Source organism: Topomyia yanbarensis, chromosome 3 (assembly GCF_030247195.1).
Source record: "Topomyia yanbarensis strain Yona2022 chromosome 3, ASM3024719v1, whole genome shotgun sequence".
NCBI lineage: Eukaryota > Metazoa > Arthropoda > Insecta > Diptera > Culicidae > Topomyia > Topomyia yanbarensis.
In genome coordinates, this window is record NC_080672.1 from 235,984,887 (window position 1) to 236,005,139 (window position 20,253).

General features: G+C 38.5%; 1 protein-coding gene and 1 pseudogene across 1 annotated transcript; both read right to left on the reverse strand.

Moving 5' to 3' along the window:
* Positions 1-4,582: 4,582 nt before the first annotated feature.
* Positions 4,583-5,889, reverse strand: LOC131690296 (zinc finger protein 544-like; annotated as a pseudogene).
* An 11,612-nt stretch (positions 5,890-17,501) lies between these two features.
* On the reverse strand, positions 17,502-18,239 carry LOC131687777 (protein NYNRIN-like). Its single transcript, XM_058971870.1, has one exon. The coding sequence runs from the start codon at positions 18,237-18,239 to the stop codon at positions 17,502-17,504; it is 738 nt and encodes a 245-aa protein (XP_058827853.1).
* Between the last annotated feature and the right edge of the window lie 2,014 nt (positions 18,240-20,253).

Here is a 20,253-nt window from a genome sequence, read left to right on the forward strand (position 1 = left end):
GACTGCAGTAATTAAGCTGGACGTAAGCAAACACAAATCAACATGCAATAATATGTTCATAAACAAACCAATTAAGTCTCACAGGGCACCACTGCTGAAGACTGCAACGGTAACGAAGAAACAGGACCAAGGATACCGGTTCGGAAATGAACGAAAACAATCAAATAAAAAGCACACTTTGATTTGGTAACGTTGCCAGTTTCATTTTTTTCGCCGTATCGAACCTGTCAAAACGAAACAGACGAATTGGGTTGTGTAATTTGTTTGTCGGTGAGCCGAAAATTGATGACCCTTTTGTATGGGACCTTGGCGTATCTAATTTGTATTTGCTATAATGGTAAAACCGTGATTTAAAAAAACAAATGAAAGTGAAAAAATGAAAGGTAAGTATTTTAGAAAGCTTGAGGCTCTTATTCTATGGAATGATTTTTGTTTGGGTGAAAACACATATTAAGCCGTATGAATAAAAACTAGCATTTGCCCAGCTTCTTGAGATTCGAACAGTCGAGCAGCTGCGTTGAGCATTTACTCAAGTTGGTATGAATAAAACTTTGCTTTGACAGTTGCTTTCTCAATTTGAGTGTTTGCTTTTCGAATTTCTGATTCCGTATGAAATCTTGAGTAAATGCTCAGCGAAATTTAAGCAAAAGGTAAAAACTGTTGAGCATGCTCGTTTGCATGCTAAAATTTTTTTTTTTACTCAAGATGATAACAAAACGAACTTTCTCGTGAGAAAAACACTGTCGGAATTCAGGAATCAGAATATATTGGCTCAAATGGCACGTTCCCCGGACATAGTCGGGGATTTGTGCCTAGTAACTGGTACATTTCGTTCCCCCTTTTTCAAATTTGTTGAATTTTAAATGCTTTTAGCCCCGATTTCTTGTTAGCTGCCGTTTGTTCAAAGAGATCGTAAATATTTCTTTTGAATGGGGGAGCTCACCAAACAGAATTATGATCGTTATCAAGTGATTTCTAGATTTCATTTAAATTTCATTTGATGTAAAAATCAAATTATATAATATACATCTAGCGGAGAACGATGAAGGGCTGGAAAAGTTTTCTTGCGAGCAATGCGATAATCGAAGTATCCATCAGTTCTAAATGCAATAAAGACCATTGTAACGCTTCTGAGCGTTCTTCCAAATCAATGTTTCTAACCATTCGATGCAGTAAAAATCCACTGAACACAAGAACGACGAATAATGACCTGTAGTTTCTAGTAACTAATGTAGTAACGGAACAAAGAAAATACGGCTTTGGAAAGGCATACGTGCAGCTGACATAAATGAAACTAGAGAATAAAATGACATGCACGGAGAACCAAAATTCAGCTCAGATGCGAAAACTTTAGTTGATTTTCTGAATTTAATTAGTAGGACAACTAAGAAAATTCTCAATTTGCTAATTTTGATTAGTTGCTCTCCATCCTCCTGAATAGAGCTAAAATGCTAGTTGGAAATTCTGTTTTTTTCTCTTAATTTGGCGAGAAAATGATGCTGTCACTTTTAGCGAAGACACATTCTTCGTTTTCTCAACTATATTTTTTGCTGAATTTAGTGCTATTTTCTGTTAGTTTCAACCAATACATTTTCTAAATTCAAAAACTTTTTGCTTTAAAATCAACTATTTTTTGCTAGGGGGAAATCACTTTAAACTTAGTCTGGTTCCGAACCCTACCAAAAAAGTTTAGGCGGGATTAGAAAAGTTTAATTTGGGATCTTTCAGGATTAAAATAGTGTATTTTAATGGGTAAGATTTTGAAGTGACAGTGACAGCTCTAATAGTCTAGTTTTGTTATTGTTATTGTTCCTCGCAAAATGAATTTAAAAAGAGTTGATAATTATTTTCAATTATCTGTCGTACCTGGCCCTGATTCATGTTCCAAAAAATACTCCTTTTCATCAACCTTCCAACGGAAACCTATTCTGGTGTATCCTGTTTGAACAGTGAACCACGAATCTTCCTGATACGAATTGCACGAACAATCACACGCGCGATGGAGAATCCGATCCGGAGTGCGATCGAAAATGTGCCAACAAGGGCGTCTGTAACGAGGACATGATCTGCGTCTGTCCCTAGGGTTACATGGGCCGGTACTGCCAGACGGCACGAGGGTAACTGTACCGCGCCGGGAAACTGTTCCCGCCCATCCGGATACCAAGGCCAACACTGCGAGTATAGTAAGTTTTTTCATTTGATATTTGTGCAGAGGGGGAACAACTTGACAGCTCCTATACAAATCGTTGAAACCACTTTATTTGGGTCTGTGGGTCTAAAATGGCGGTTCAAACTTTATTCAAGAGCAATTTCTAAAAAAGCGAAAACTTGTTCACAGCGAAAATTTTCTTGTTCAGACTTTTGTACTTTGGATAATTCATTTTTGAAGACTTTTTGGGGGTTTAGTGTTGTTTTGTTATAAAAATAATGCATCTTTATTCCGATGCATTATTTTTAAATAATTCATGATTTTTTGGAATCATCAGCATACAAACCAGCGGCACTTATACTAGTTAGTGAGCACCTTCATTTAGTCTTAAGGTATTAGGTAGTAATATTTGTATTGCAATGTAAAAAACACACAATGGTACTGGACTGTTTTTCTCCCTCTCCGATAAAAATGAGTGGTCATCACTTCTGAATTTCGTGGAAACCTTTGCACCGTAAATGTCACAGCGGCTATCAGTTAGATGCTATGCTGTCAGAAATAAACAATCGAAGTCAATCCCGCCTTGTTAAATGCGAAGTGAAAAATAATCAAAAAACTAATGTATTTAAGGATTAACGACAAACTTTCGAAAATTGTCATATGCGAAAGATGTTTCAAGGGCAACGGGAGAAGAAAAAGTTCACACTAGAAGCGTACTCAAATCAAATCATGCATTTTACATTCAGCACAATTTGTAATCCGTTTATGAAACTCCAAAATTACGAATTCACTTGTTTGTATTTATATTAAATTATTACGCTGTTTTGAAATGATCATCTTGGTTACCTCTTCCGAATGTAAATAAAGAAAACAAGTTCGTAAAAGACGTCACGGAATTATTTTCTCACATAGAAATATACAGTATCACAATTAGTGGACGGCGTTCTATGGTGGCGACATCATTCGAAACACGGTGGTTTCAAGCAACTTAGGCTAAACGTCAAGTTGCGGGAGGGTTGTATTTGTGATTATTCTCAAAGCAGCTAATTAATTATTGATGAAGACTATGTGTTAGTCATTAGACACATTTTTTGAAAAAAGAAAATCGAAAAGTGACGAACCAGCTTTTGCGAAAATTGATTTGAAGGTTGTGGGTGCTTTAGATAAAGCACCCACAATCCTCGTTAACACTAATAAAATAAATTACAAAATATAAATTAGATTCAACCCAAAAAAATCCATTAAAATCGTTTTTGCACCCTTTTCGATCCAAACTTCTTTAAAACCCACAGGCATCTGCTCGGAGAAATGCCTCGAATGTGCAAAGTGCATGCAAAAGGATAAGTGCGAGTATACTAAAGCTACCAGTACACTGTTTGTAATAACGTCAAATATTTGACATCTTTCGTGAAATAAATTTGAACTGTACTGGCTCTTCAAATATTTGATCAAACACAGTTTGCCAAATTTTTCATTCGTGTTTGTCAAAGCGATTATTTGTCTATTTGTCAAACAGTGTACTGACCAGTTTGTCAAAACTTCAAACAGTGTAACGCTGCAGTTTGTCAAACTTGTCGATGGAGAAGTTTGTCAAATTTGTTGATGGAGAAGTTTGTAAAACTTGTTAAAGGAGAAATTTGTCAAACTTGTTGATGGAGAAGTTTGACAAACGTGCTTTGCTCATTCAGGATAGCAAAATACGCCGTACGCGAAAATGATTTGTTTTGACAGAATTTGTTGTCAAAACGAAAAAAAAGGTTTGAAATTCGGCTGATTGATTGATTGTTTTATTTACGTGGCTTTAAATAATTCATTCGCCACGTTAAAAAAAATCGGCGCTATTTTGATATTGTTGGTATTTGTCTTTCCAGGAAAATCATGCCTCAAATAAATCGGAAAGGTACAAACTATTTGAATTCAATTGTTTGATACATGCTGAAATGTAAGCAAATGCCATTTCTTTTGAATCCTTTCCGATAGTTCACCAAGAATCAGCTGCTCTTGAAAAGCATACAGCAGTTGAGTATACTGCCAGTCTTGCGTGGTATTATTGTCGAATGTATCTAGTTGAATTCTACATCCTGGTCGGACCGTAGCCTGTGTTGACTATTGTTATTTCATCATAAAGTACTTAATAAGCTCATGGAAGTCGAGATGATGAAGAGTCTGTCGATAGCGATTACATCGAATCCATCAAACGGAACCTGCGTCTGGCGCTGGATATTTACGCTATGTTGGTGCGCCAAATACTACCCAATAAACGGATACCCTATCCTCGCCCCTTGTCAAAAACATGCTCAGGACTAATTGCTCAAGTTGCCCGGTGTTGTGCTTGGTAGCTTTAACAATTTGGGAACGAGAAAGTTATTTTAGCTTCGGCAAATCGCCTCTCCTTCGTCCGTCTCCAGATCTCTCAAAACCTCTGTCGAACTAGAAAAACTCTAGTAAGAGAACTGCGGAGAGAAAAACAGCATTTTTGGGAACGTATGCCCCGGCATTGTATGGCAACACGTCCAATGTTATAAGGATAGGCAATGTTCGATTGGATTCCTTTTTTGACAGCTAAACGCGAATCCAATCGATCCAAAATGGAGTCTCCGCAGTTCTCTTTCTAGAGTTTTTCTATGTCGAACCGTTTGTGTTTGGTTTTGTTGCTCATGTGGTACACCCCGCTTTGCTGATGCTTGAATGTTTGGCTGTAGATTTTACACGAGTACACCTTTTCCTTCACGTCGGTATTAGAAGCCTTGCATTTGGACACATATGTGTTATACTTTTTACCACAATCGCGACAATCGACCAGTTTCCCGGTGGCATGCAACTTCTCGTGCAGCCGGAAACTTTTCGCCGATCGGTAGACCTTGCTACATACTCATTTGTGCTCGGACTGCACGTCGACTTCGCGTCCTATACCATTATCTGGTTGTGTTGGGTTCGCAGGTGCACCGTCAGATTGTAGGATTGAGTGAACCCTCGGTCGCAGTATTCGCACACGTACGGAGTTTTCCCGGATGTGCAACCTGACGTGTATCTTCAGCGTTATCGATTGAGTGAATGTTTTCGAACAGTGGGGACACATTTGAAGGGCTTTTCACCTGTAACAGTAAACAGTATATAATTGGAATTTACAGAAAAGAAAATAAGTAAAACCTTATCCTACTCGTATGCCATCGAATGTGCGTCGTCATCCGGTACTTGTCCGCAAACTCTTTATTACAATATGGACATCGGTTCCGAATGGGTAATGAACGATCCTTCTTTAGCAGCAAACCAGCAGATCCCTTTTCTCCCTTCGAACTATTTTGTTTCATCTTGCGATCCGGATCCATAAATCGACGAAAACGCTCTGCAAATCACCCATTTCAACTTTTTCCTCTCTCATCCCGCTAATAACGTAAATCTTCCCATTCTCTCCTTTGATGCGCATTTCGATTTTTGGTTCCAAAGGAAAATGTTTAATTCATCAGCATCTTCCACTGCGTTTTCGATATCTGATCGCTCATCGTCCGCGTCCTCGTGTACTAACTCTGGATCCACTTTGATGTCAACTTCTTCCGCGCTAGGCCAAATCTGAAAGCAGCTTTCGGAAATAATTAGCTGCTGTGTGAGGGTTCGGCGGCATTTGTAACATGTAATGTAGTTAGATTGCACTAGCGAAGCAATGGAGAAATTTGGCATCGTCAGGGTGCACCTCATTTGTTCCTTTCGGTCTTCCGTAACGGCAAGCACGCGCCGAAAGAGTGCTCTACATAGGCCAGCGCAGAAACCACACCTGTCGGAGATGTGGGAGGAATATGGCCACTTAACTGTAAATGTGAGAAAGTACATAAACAAGTGAGCAAGAAATGCAACTAAAATCCATACCGTGTTTATCGCTGTTTTTTATGTCCAACAATACAAGAGGATTAAATATTTTTCAAATTCCCGTTCTATTAATTTTTTGTCCAATTGAAGTCTGCCTAAACTTTTTTTGGGTAGACCTTGTTGCTGTAAAGTTATATGCAATTCCTTTCACACACGCTAATTGGGGTTTTGTTTTCCTCCAGCTGACATACATAAAACTCAACCAATTTAAACGTTCGAAATAGCTCGCCTGAAGTATTTATAATGGTGTTGAAATGCTCTGTGTCGCTGTAAAACTTATTCAGGAGACGTACTCTATAGATATCTGACGTTTGAAATACGCACACCAAGATCTCGCAATTTTATACTACCGCCCTCCCCTTAAGCCCAGGAGTGGTTTGTTTTCCTCCCAATCCAAACGTCAAAACGGCACAGTACCAACGCAGCTGGATAAGTCTATACCGGTTGGTCAGGTTCTATCATAAAAAAAATCCGACCGAAAAGCTATTTTCGATTTGTTTTCCTCCACCTGTGATTGGTGGAAGAAAACAAATCGTCGAACACACAAACGCAGTTACAGATTGCCAAGTACTCTATAAAATGAAAACAAATGAAATGAAAATTTCAATCATATATGAACAGCATGCTTTGATCGAACAGCGCTTCCAAATTAATTTTTCTTCTACAATTCGACCTGTCAACACGAAGGGTAGACAAATTTAATTGCGTGGTGAGTCATAAAATGATTACCCTTTTATATGTGACCTTGGTGTATTTAATTTGTATTTGATCACACTCTGCATAATCACGAACAAAGGAGTGTGATATAGTTGCTTCGACCAATCATAAAAATGGTCGGCATCCCTGCGCTAACACAAATATTTCATGTGTTTGCACTCTTGAAAATTCATGAAGTTCAAACAACACAAATTTTTTTCGCATGGCGATTTGTTTGACGTATACGCCGGTTTGACTATATTTGACAAACAGTGTACTGATCCATCAAACTTGTTTTATTATGTTTGTTAAACAATATTAGGCGTAACGTCCGGTAACGCATCAATGCAAATATTTGATGAAAAAAGTTTGTTAAACAGTTGATCTCGTGTACTGGCCTTGTCAAATTTGTTTGTCAAACACGTTTATTTGATCAAATTTTGCTTCATCAAATATTTTACGTTATGACAAACAGTGTACTGGTAGCTTTAGTTTTGCGTCCAAGACCCTCACCAGCACAGAGAAGAAGTATGCCCAGAACCAGCGCGAAGCTTTGGGTGCTGTTTGGGCCGTAGAATATTTTTCGCATTTTCTACTAGGATGGCAGTTTACGTTGCGTACGGATGCCAAGGGCATAACCTTCATTTTAAATAGAACCCGAGAAAAATCTAAAAGGGCACTGAGTCGAGCAGATGGTTGGGCGTTACGACTCAGTCCTTATCGCTATGATGTTGAGTTCATACGTGGCCTTGAGAACATTGCTGATCCTTCTTCTCACCTATATTGTGGACACGATGAGGCTTTCAACGAAGAAACAAGTCCGTGGGAAATTGCCCATTTGGAAGCAAACACTGTTGAATTTTTTACTGAGACGGAAATTAGAGACGCTACTAATCGTGATACCACACTCCAGCGGGTTGAAGAATCACTGGAATCGTCAGATTGGCCTAAGGATCTACAGGCATATAAAGTTGTATCGAGTGACTTATATTCTAAGGAAGGTTTGCTCGTAAAGAACGGTTGTATCGTGGTACCCGAGGAACTTAGATTAAAAGCTCTAGAAGTGACTCACGCAGGGCACCCACAAACTGCAAAATTTCAAAGCATCCTGCGTGAACGTGTTTGGTGGTCTGGAATTACAGGTGATGCGGAAAAGTGGGTGAAATCTTGTGACGCCTGTGCAGTGAATGGAAAACCAGAGAAGCACACACCCATGGAGCGAACACTGGTCCCTCGTACTGTCTGGGAAGTCATTGCGATGGACTTTAATGGACCATATGCGAAGTTTGGAGGCATATCTATCTTAGTAATCATTGATTTACGATCCAGGTTTGCAATCGCACGTCCAGTCAAATCTACAGCGTTCACCAAGAAGATCCTGGACGACATATTTGTAAGGGAGGGGTTTCCGAAGTCTATAAAAACAGACAACGGGCCTCCATTCAATGGGGCTGAATATAAGCAGTATTGTACAGATCGTGGTATACAAACGATCTTTTCGACTCCTTTCTTTCCTCGGCAAAACGGACTAGCTGAAAGCTTTATGAAAGTCGTCAACAAAGCTATGTCCGTGGCAGTGTCTAGTGGGAACAGTTATGTGACGGAGCTTCAGAACGCAGTTCATGCCTACAATGCCGGTGCTCATTCTGTTATAAAAGTGCCCCCGGAAGAAATAATGATGGGTCGCAAAATTAAACGGAGGCTTCCCTTGTTGGAGCATAAAAAGTCAGCGCACGTCGAGGAATTGCTTGATTCGAGAGATTATGAAGGTAAATTGGAAGGAAAAGCACGAGAAGATAGACGTCGAGGGGCGAAATGCTGTTCAGTAAAACCTGGCGATACGGTGATACTTGAACGACATTCAAGGGAAAAGGGTCAATCTCGTTTCGATTCAAAACGGTATACTGTGTTAACAGAGCAAAATGGGAGCCTACTTCTTACTGACCAGGAAGGACACACTGTAAAGCGTCACGTAACTAAAACAAAAAAAGTTCATCAATGGAGAAACATGCAAAAAACAAATGCCCAACTAAATGCCGAAAATCAAAATGTGAGATGGAGATGAAATTGTATAATACAAGAACAACTTTGATTTCTGAAAAAATAAAAAAAAACAAGATCTTTGCTGAAGTTTTTTTTCTTGTTTTTCCTGTAAGAAAAGGGGAAATGTGTGGTGTGAAAAAGTCTACTATAGTAGAACCCAGTGGCAATATGAACCGGTCTATTGCACGTTAGCTTGTATGTGTATTAACGCACCGTTTGAGCGAGAGAGTCTGCATTGTGTTCGTTGCATTGACCATTGTATGAAATGCCTTAACCTCACAAATTTGACAGGTGCTGGTCCTTTTGTTTACAGTTTGGACTTAACAAATGTGGAATCCATTAAAACAAGCTTAGTGCTAATAATTAATTCCCAAGAAATTTTACCGCAAAACTACTTACCGATTCAGAGAACACTAGAAGTAATTGATAAACAAATAATTAGTTCACTTATTTGATCTTGCATATACATTTTCCTACAGTAGGGAATAGGACAATTTAATTGTATGACGTTCTATAGAACATTTATACTTCCAAAAACATGATTCCCAATATATTTCAAGTGCTTCCCAATATATCTTTTTGAGAATATGAATAATCTCTAAGTTAAGGGTAATCAACAGGACCACCACCTGTCACATTTAGTACATGACGTCACTGTGCAATGACCAATTGCTTCGGTCGTTTGTCTCACACTCCACGATATTACGGCACTCCCTAGGAAAGGGTTTTTTTTTTGAAGGGGTCCACGGCCGGAACTCTATGTCCCGTAATTTTTGATCCAGAGCCAAAAACCAAAGCTTTTTAAACTTCTTAGAACGACAGCAAGCGGTGTACGTAAGATTTTTTCTATGTCTTGATTTTTCGCGAAATGGCACATTTTTTAGTCGAAAAACGCTGCAAACGTGTTAAAAATCGACACAAAATTGCTTATTAAAAATTATGCAATGAAAAAATTAAATCCCACGTACATCGCTGGAGAAAGTAATCTTGAACATGCTGTAAAAATTTTAGGTTGATCAAAAATCATTTGTTCGAGTTACATTTTCGGCCTGATCAAAAAAAATTATTTCGAGAAAAACACGGTTAACGTTTTCAGTATACTCGGGGTATACATAAAAGGCGTTGCGAAAAATTTGAATATTTATTTATTGTTTTCGCGATTCATTTTTTGGAATATTATTTTCAGCATCCTAAAGCACCATTAAACAAAATTCAAACAATAAATAAAAATTAAATGTATAAAAAAATCTACAGTGCTGTAACCCCTTGAAAGTACTGTACCGGTCAAATAGAAGCGCTTCTAAATTGGCACGTCATTATTTTCAATAACGCGCTATCTTGTTTTATGTGGACTGTATCTCGGAAAAGTTGGTTATCGGATAAGACTCTTCTCGTGTGAGTGGGAGAGAATTACAATGCCTGCGTATGATAATAATCGAAAACGAGTGTAATACCAGGACATTACTTGTAATGGATCACTTTACTTTTTGGCGTCGCCAAATTCGTAATCAAAATAAGTTAAATTACCATTGAGTTATTCAGTCGAACAAAAAATAGGCCGGTCCTAATGTGGATGTACAAATCCCGTCTTACATCTGTTATACGATTAATCTGATCCTACAGATCATTATAAACTTTGTTTATACCAGCCGATACATTGATACGTAAAATGTTTTCCTTGTTTGCCCCTAGGCTCGAATACTTCAGGTTTCCCACGGTAGTGTAACAACACTCTATAAACTCGTAAGCTTTACCAAGCAATGAAATCTTCAGTAGAAAATCATATAAGCTTGAAATAATGGATGGTGGTGGCATCCACACAACACAACGCAACAACCAGTGCAAATTAAATCAATCTCACCCGCACTGCCGCTTGTGAGACGAAAACAAACCAAAGATCACACGCCAGTGAATACACCACAGCGACTCTGGGGCGCGCGCTGTGGCGAATTTATCTGAGCGCGCCACTGAGAATTTCAAGAGCTCTTCTCCACACTCTAGATCGTTCCAGTGTTGGGTGTATGAAAATTTACCTCTGCCATCAACATGCGCTTACACATATCAAATACGGTGGTGTATATGAACGAAAGAGAAGCGCTCTCGTTTTGTTTGCCAGAGTGTGGGGAGTAATTTCAATTTCTCTTTACTGCACAGAGGATAGGGACATCACTGATGTCCCGGAATAGAGTTGTTCTGAAAACCTTGCCGCAACACACCTTGATTTTGTTGCTCTCGTAGCTGCGCTTCAATTTGCTGTCGCTGTATCTGCTCCTGGTGTAATTGTCGTTCCAATTGCTGTCGTTGCTGTTGCATCTGATCAAGTGATTGTTGAAACTGCTGTCCTTGCCGTTGTTGTTGAAGTCTAAGCTGCTGTTCCTGTCGTAGTTGTTGCTGATGCTGACGTATCATCTATTGTTGCTGCTGTAATTGCTGCTGCTGTTTCTCCATTTGCTGTTGATGCATTTGCTGTTCTTGTTCACGCTGATCGTCCGAGACGGGTTGATTTATCGGTTGCTGCAATTGTTGTTGAAGTAACTGTTCCTGAAGTTCCTGCTCTAATTGTTGTTGCTGCTGGAAACCTTCTTTTATGCTTGATTGAAGCTGGGCGATCTTGAGCCGTTGAAGAGTCTCTGGATCTCTTCTTCTGGATCGGGGTCGTTCTCTTGTTGTTCTGAATTCACAACCGACATATTCACTAAAAAAGCTTCAATTCTTTCCAGAGTTTTGTCGATCTTTACCAGCTTTTTGTTAGCATTTGCTGTGATTAATGAATCCGATATAATAGACAGTCTGAATCTGTAGTGTAAAAGCCTTGACCTGTAGATCTTTATCTGACCTTCGTCCTTCTTCCGTAATGCTGATTCCAAAGCCTGTCTAATTTGTGGTAATTTTGCTGGACACTGGTATATGCTATCGACGTCCGAAAGCACGTGTGAAGACGATGTAGGTGTAAGTGCTCCTCCATTGTTCTCCTTTCTGATGAGTTGTGATAGTTTTGTGATTTTCCAGTTGCTATCTTTTCATCTCAAACCTTGAACTGTTCTCACCATTAGTTCGAAATCCAATTCTTCTGGGGTGAGATACTCCAACTCCATGATGATGCACTTGTTGATGATCCACCGAAAAGTTATTTATTACTCACTGATCACTCACCTGACTGTTCGTTCAATTTGCTGTACGCGAAAGTGGGTTTTTTATTTGGGCGCCATTGTTACAAACTTGCAGAACGAGACCAGACGACGCAAAATCTGACGACTGCAACAGCGGACTAACTGACAGGTATTAAGGCAACCGTCACTTCAGTAGGTCTGGCCCGTCAATGTCACTCGATACAGGAGTATCAGTGGCCAACAAAAGGGTTAAGGTAGCGGAATCTAAGCTCAATTAAGCAAAATAACACATGCGAGGTACGGTAGAGATTTTCGCTTAACTATAATCTATCTATAAACAACATGCGCTTACATCTATTTTATACATACAATCTTCTTTCACTAAGTCTTCAGCGCCTTGTACTGCATTGTGTCGGTGGGGGCCCGTTTTCCTGCAACTGCTGCTCTGGTTTTTCCGCCTTCGCAGCGTCGCATCCGTTGTATCATGCAATCGGCTGACCTCTCTGCTTGTAGCAAATCTGCATTAACGTCCACTCTCTAGCCGCGTCCGCGAACCGTGTTTCGCACCCGTGTGTCTTATTTGTTACGCGGCTCTCACACACTCGTTGTAGTTTGTGGCGCGACCACGCATACGTTAGGGATCTCGCCGTCCTCTCGTTCGATGAGTAGTGTGGAACGTATGGCTTGAGCAACAGGGTTAAGTGATTGTGGTCTGCTCTGCTTCACATTAACTGCCCTGGATCGGTATCACCGCTCGGCTGTTACCGTCACACGATCGTTATCGTGCGGGTGAGAATTAAGTGTTCAGCCTGAAAACAAAAAGCCCTCTGACGAAGTTTTTCTCGTTGTTTGGGATTTGTGAGCCACTCATACACAAACTATTGTACCTGATGAAGGGCTTTTGGTCTTCCTTGTGGTATCGCCTCGTGATATCGCATGCAATTTGATGGTGTTGGGTGATCCTGCACTGCCACACTTGGCTCTTTCCATGTGCTTCTGGATGATGCGAAATGATTAAAACTCATTCAGAGTTAATAGTTGTGTCGGATTACCTGTGACCTTGAGATGTCAAGCAGCAGTTCTTTCCGTCTGAACTGTACGTGGTCTTTGATCGATGCTACGACCCAGATATCATCCGAACATGCAAAAAAAGCTGTAACCAACACGTTAGAATAGGCACGATATTGGCATTAACTGTTACCTTTTAGGGATGATTCACGTGATGACAATGGATTTCAGGGAGATCGATTTCCACGTGTTCGATTATCGAAATGACGTGTATGCCTTGAATCTTCAAATACAGCAAGTTAACATCAGTTGTATAATGATGTTCTGCGGTTTACATTCCGTTTAATAGCTGTGCTGTCCAGAGTACAGTAGAAATTTGCGATCCGATGGGCTCAATTGCTCACATTGCGAAACCTTCAACAGCATGCGCTGTTCACCACACACCACTTTTGTTCAGACTGTTTTAATTGTACCTATCCATGCGGCTTTGAGACCAAAGATCCTCGCTGCGGTACAAGAGCGGGAACGATATATGTTTGATCATTTCGTGTGAAAGATAGATCGTGCATCTCTTTTAGAATTGGCTGCGTTCTGGTTCTAATTGTGCACTCTGAGAAATATTTTTTGTATTTCGTCGACCGAATCTAAAATAAATATTGACGCAATTGAATCAAACTTGATGGAATTGCTTTATAGCAGAAAAAATCTGTCACGTTACATAAGATACTGTGTTTTCTTAAAAATTAATAAAACTTTAAAGTTTTCACAATACAGTCTCAAAAAGTAGACCCAAAGTAGTAAGAAAAAATGCAGGTTAGACATTGTATGCATGGTGCTGTTGTGGTACACAAAACTTTTTTGAATTTTTGATCTGTCGCGTTACAAGTTATTTGGTTTCCATTACTTCACAACTGAAAATAAGCAATAATCCGTATTCATCAAAATTTTTCAAGCAATATCATCAAATTTAAATTAGACTACGATAGAAAAATGTGGTTGTAAGCAAAAAGTTGAAAATTTGGATTTTGTTTACCTTTTTATCTCCTTACGGTCTTTTAGTCATTTTCAGGTCATGCAAGTAGCATCAAAAAACTTTCATAAATGACAGACATGAAATTTTTTTCTGGGATCACCATTCATATTTTTTAATATTAGAGGTTATATACATACGGAAAACACAGTTTGACGCAAAATTTGATAAAAAAATAATTTCGCCTGTGGTTGCCATTTTCGGAGCCTTGACCACTATTCACGCTTGTGCTATTTATTTTAAAGACGGAGAATCGGACGATTTGAGTTTTACTAGTTTTATTTCAATTGCTGACTTCACTAAACATAATCATGTCGCAGTTCGTTTATTTTTTACTTTTACTCAGATGGATCAGGAAGCCAACACAAAAATAAAATGACGGCATTTAATTTGTGCAACATGCAAAAAGATTTTGGCATTGATGCCGAATGGATTTTTTTCGCAACTTGTCATGGAAAGGGTCCTTGTGATGCTTTGGGAGGAGTATTGAAACGAAACGCTGCGAAAGCGAGTTTTCAAGGCCATCATATAACAACAGCCCAAGAACTTTATTCATGGGCTATTTCTAAGCCAGATTCAAAAAATACACTATCAGCTTTTTCAGAATCCGAATACAATAACATGGAAAAAAAAGTTAAAAAATCGTTATACACGTGTAAAGCAAATTTTGGGAACACAGTCATTCCATAGTTTTAAGCCTCAAAATGAAAACTATATTATTGTCAAACGGTTTTCATTTTCGACGGAAGAAATATGTATTAAACTGTAGCTAAAGAAATGAAATACCTTGTGAAAAATAAAACGAATAGAGCTTTAAAAATGTTTCACTTATTTCTCTTCGTGCTTCTTCTGTATTTTTGATACAAAAATAAATCATGCCGAAATATGACCCTTTTAAAACCACCTGGATTTTTATTGAAGTGGAATTTCTAACCAAAGATGACGCCCGGTAAAATTTTTTTGAACGCAAGGGTCTGCAATGTCTGAATTTTCTTTACGTGGTTAATGGACAACCCCCAAGTTGAAACGAATGTTGCACCCAGCTTGTAAGTAAATCATAGATTTCTTTATTCACAGCTGCTGTAACTCGCTGGAAGTGTATGGTGAACTACCATGCGATTACATCGTTTCCATGAATGTGGGGTGTATACATTATAGTGGTTCGCGGTTATATGGAAAACTTCAAAATGATTTAAACTATCGGGCACAGCCCTTTTTGAGTTCCTTTTGTGGTCCCAAATGCATGTGCAAAATTTGGAAGCAGCCGGTTGCATTGCGTTCAAAGTTTGTATGCGATTTTATATGCGGAAATCAACTATTTTGCATTTACGTTAATAAAGATCGCCATTTCACTGAATATGAAAAACCAGCTTTATAAAAATATAGTTCAAACCTTGGTTAACAACTTTCTGGAAGACGGTGGCTAGCTACGAGTTTTCAAAAAATTGTTAAAACGATTCAAAACTTACGTTTCAATCCAAATGCAGAAATTTATTATATTTCCAACACTGCCAGTGCACCACCGACATCGACATTTAAAACTTAAATAAATGAGAATACAGTCATCACAGAGACTTGTTACGTTTGAATGAAATGTTCAGAATGAATTGCTGAATAACATACGCACTTAATTTTATTCTACCGAATCCCAGCTTTTTTCGCAACGTTTACCGAGTTTTACACAGCCGAGCACTCAGCTAACAAAGCTTTCACCGAGATCTCAGTAGAAGTGTCGTTTGTTTTGATGAAACTCAGAAAATATATCGCAGAAAATTAGTAAATTAAAGCCATTTTGCTGAGATATCAGTTTAAAAATGTTACTGGCTGTTCAGCTGTGCTGAAATTACCGAACTGAATTGGGTGTGTAGACGTAGTCAGAAAATGAAAAGAAAAGGGGGAGGCGATTGTGTACTCCCCAGTTTTTTAATTTTTTAGATTGTTTTGTATAAGACTAAGAATTATTACGTCCTTGTAAATGTGAACGACTGAACCTTCTTAATATTTTGATAGACCCAAATATCACTCATACTACAATCGCTGCTATGGGACAACATTTAGGATTTACACCTAAAACTTATGTGTTGCTCTTGCTTGCGGCTGAAACTAACCCAGTTCTGGAAATCCTCTTGGGTTCTAACCTGAAGTATATTTCAGATTTTCTAACATCATCACTGGTTTGTGTGAACCTAACTCAATTTCATCAAACACGTTTGTTTGAAGTAACTATCCTGGTTACGTTCCTAGATCCACCAACGAATATGCAATAGAAATAATTCCGAGACATGTCAATAGATTCCAAGGAATCTATTGATATGCATGTTATTTTTTTCTCTGAACGGCTAAGAAATAGGGTTCTAAAATATGTAAAACATATAAACCGTAGTACCATTTTAAATGAGATAACAGCGGAGCCCTTAAATAGTACCACCCAAACACGTAAGATTAATTTTTAATTCGGCGGTATAAACCTGCGTTGAAGATGTACTCCTTATGTTATACTAAACTATCTAAAAAGGGGACTGGGGAGTACACTAGCCCCGCCCCCCTTTCTTTTCATTTTCTGACTACGTCTATGTTATTCAGCAATTCATTCTGAATATTTTATTCAAAGGTACCAAGTCTCTGCGATGATTACATTCTCATTTATTTAGGTTTAAAGTATCGGTGTCGGTGGTGTACTGACAGTGTTGGAAGAAATAATAAATTTCTGCATTTGGATTGAACCATAAGTTTTTAAATCGTTATAATTTTTTTTGAAAACTCGTAGCTAGTTATCGTCTTTGACAATGTTGTTAATCAAGGTTTGAACTATAGCTGGTTTTTCATATTAAGTGAAAGAGCGATCTTTATTAACGTGAATGCAAAATAATTGATTTCCCCCTATAAAATCCCATACAAACTTTGAACGCAATGCGCAAACCCGGGAAGCAACAGAACGCTCCCAAATTTTGCACATGCATTTGGGACTACAAAAGGAACTCAAAAAGTGCTGTGCTGGAAAATGTCATATGTCGAGCCACTCTAGTATACATAGATTTTTTATTTAAAAAAAATATCTCCGAGGCCTCTAGATCTGGTTCAAAAGTATTTTTGGAGATGTTGTGTAGAATTGAATGATATATCAAATAAAAATATAAAAGTATGGAGTATTCAAGTACCCTCGCAGTATATATATATATATATATATATATATATATATATATATATATATATATATATATATATATATATATATATATATATATATATATATATATGTATATTATATATATATATATATATATATATATATATATATATATATATATATATATATATATATATATATATATATATATATATATATATATATATATATATATATATATATATATATATATATATATATATATATATATATATATATATATATATATATATATATATATATATATATCTATATATATATATATCTATATATATATATATATATATATATATATATATATATATATATATATATATATATATATATATATATATATATATATATATATATATATATATATATATATATATATATATTTTTTTTTTATATATATGTATATTTACGAAACGTTTTTCATCCGACCTTTGACTTCAAGATTATTTGCTGCTTCGACGTACCATCATAAGGGGACGCGGACGATAGTGACGGTCTCATGGAGTCATCGCGGATGAAGACGTGCTTGCAGCTTTGTAGATCACGATGCACAAAGACGTCACGTTTACCGTGCCATGCTGTTGCTTTTGATTTAAGATTCTGCATGGTCTCTCGTAGCTTGATGACGAAATCTGTTTCGCTGTTATTGGCAGAGTTTTCGACGAAAAACTCGGATGGTATTCGGAGAGTAGAACCATACACCATCTCAGCAGGGGATGCTCCGATGTCTTCCTTGTGGGTTGTTCGCAGGCCAAGTAAGATCATCGGTAAGTGATCAGACCACCGATCGGGGTTATGGTACAGAATTGCTGCTTTAAGTGTACGATGCCACCGGTCGATGATGCCATTCACTTGCGGATGGTACGCCGTTGTTCGCAGGTGGCTGATCTCTAACATGCAATCCAACTCGGAGAATAGAGATGATTCAAACTGCCGTCCTTGGTCGGTAGTGACGTAGATAGGCACGCCGAATCGAGCAATCCATTCGGTGACGAGTGCATGAGCGATCGTCGGTGCAGTCATGTCTGGAACGGGAATGGCTTCTGGCCATCGAGAGAACCGGTCGATGATGGTTAAGCAGTAACGATAACCATTGCTTGGGGGAAACGGTCCCACAATGTCTACGTTGATGTGAGAGAATCGACCAACTGGCGGCATATATTGGGTGACGGGCGATTGAGTGTGGCGAGTCACCTTGGACCGTTGACACTGCAGGCAAAGGCGAAAGGGATGCTGTCTTTCCTTACGTTAGATCAAACGAATCGTTGGGTCATCAATTTAGCCGTAGCACGTGTACCAGGATGGTAGAGATTGTGCGTCGCTTGCCGTGCAGTGTTACGAAAAACTTTCGTAATGAACGGTCGAATTTGATTGCCAGAACAATCACAAAACAATTATTTTGAACAGCCTGGAATGGTATAAAGCAATAGTTTTAAAAAGGTATTTTGTTTACCTTTAACAATGTTTTGAATCTCCTCATCGGTTTGCTAATCGTCAGCAAAGGCATCGAAATCGATGGCGGGGACGGCTTGAACTGCATCGATTCGGGACAATAAATCGGCTACGGTGTTTTCCTTGCCAGAAATGTGTCGGATGTCTGTCGTAATCTGCCCGATGAAGCCCAAGTGGCGTGCTTGACGATTGGAGGCCTTGTCGAGCTTCTGATGGAAAGCATATACGATTGGCTTGTGATCCGTATATACGTGGCAACTGCGTCCTTCCGCCATCTATTTAAAGTGTCGTATCGCAAGGTAAATTGCAGTTAGCTCACAATCGTAGGTGCTGTAACGAAGCTGAGCCGAGTCAATTTTTTTGGAAAAGAATCCAAGTGGTTGAACGTTTCCATTAACGATTTGGTGTAGAACTGCACCGGCTGCGTAATCGGACGCCTCCACACAGAGAGACAGCTCGGCCGACTTCGCAGGATGTGCCAGCAAGGTTGCCTCTGCGAGTTGCTGCTTGCACCTTTCAAACGCTGCAGTGGTTCCGTCGGTCCAGGTCAATGGAGTTCGATCGTTGCGTTTATTACCTGGAGTGAGCTTCGATTGCATTTGGCATAAATCGTCGATAAAAGTTGATCATCGCCAAAAAACTAGACGGTTTTCGAAAATTTTGAACAGCTTTCACTCATTCTCGAAGAGGGTAGATTCCTGCGGCAGTGACTGAATGACCCAGAAAGGAGATTTCCGCGCAACCAAACTCGCATTTTGCAACATTGATTGCTAATTCGTGTTGTTTTAATCTCTCAAACAACTGGCGCAAATGATCGCGATGTTCTTCCGGCGATGACGAGGCGATGAACAAATCGTCGATGTATGGGAAGACGAAATCCAATCCTCGAACGACCTCGTGGATAAGTCGCTGGAATATCTGAGCAGCGTTCCGCAGACCAAACGTCATAAATGAAAACTCGAAAAGTCCGAATGGCGTCGTAATGGCCGTTTTGGGAATGTCTTCAGGATGAATCGGTACTTGATAGAACGCTTTTTGCAGGTCAATTTTTGAGAAAATAGTTTTACCTTGCAAAATCGCCGTGAAATCCTGCAGATATGGCAGCGGGTATCGATCCGGAATCGTCTGGGCATTGTACAGATATCTTTTAGTGAAATGTATTACATGACTTTTTACTAGTAAAACAACTCAAAATTTGCATTTTTTGGTGATTTTTGTAATTATTCTAATTATTAATCAACTAAATTTATCGTCACTATTGTTCATTTGGTGCCCCTTAATACTCTCTACAACTTATTATGATACTTTATCCCTATCGCTTTTTAATTCACTGCAATTTAATAGTTAACACAGCATGACCTCATCACAAATGCAGTGGGTTCGAAATCATTGTTTTTGCATATGAAACGAGAAGATAAAAATGATTTTGCTTCGAAACTAAAAGAGATAATTGAATGGAGCCAAAGAAAGAATTGTAGAACTTGCTGAGATGCATTAATTCCATGATAATAATGGTGAAGTTTGTTATTTACTATTTTAAGAAAATAACGAAAATGCTAATAATAACAATAATACTATGTTCACACTACAGAGTTAAAACACGTTATAATAATTAGCAACAAGGAAAGTGTCATCAAGATATCCTTAAAACACGATTTAACTCGTAGTGTTAACGTAGTATAACTTTAAACTAATTAAGTTCTAAAAGAATACTAAATTC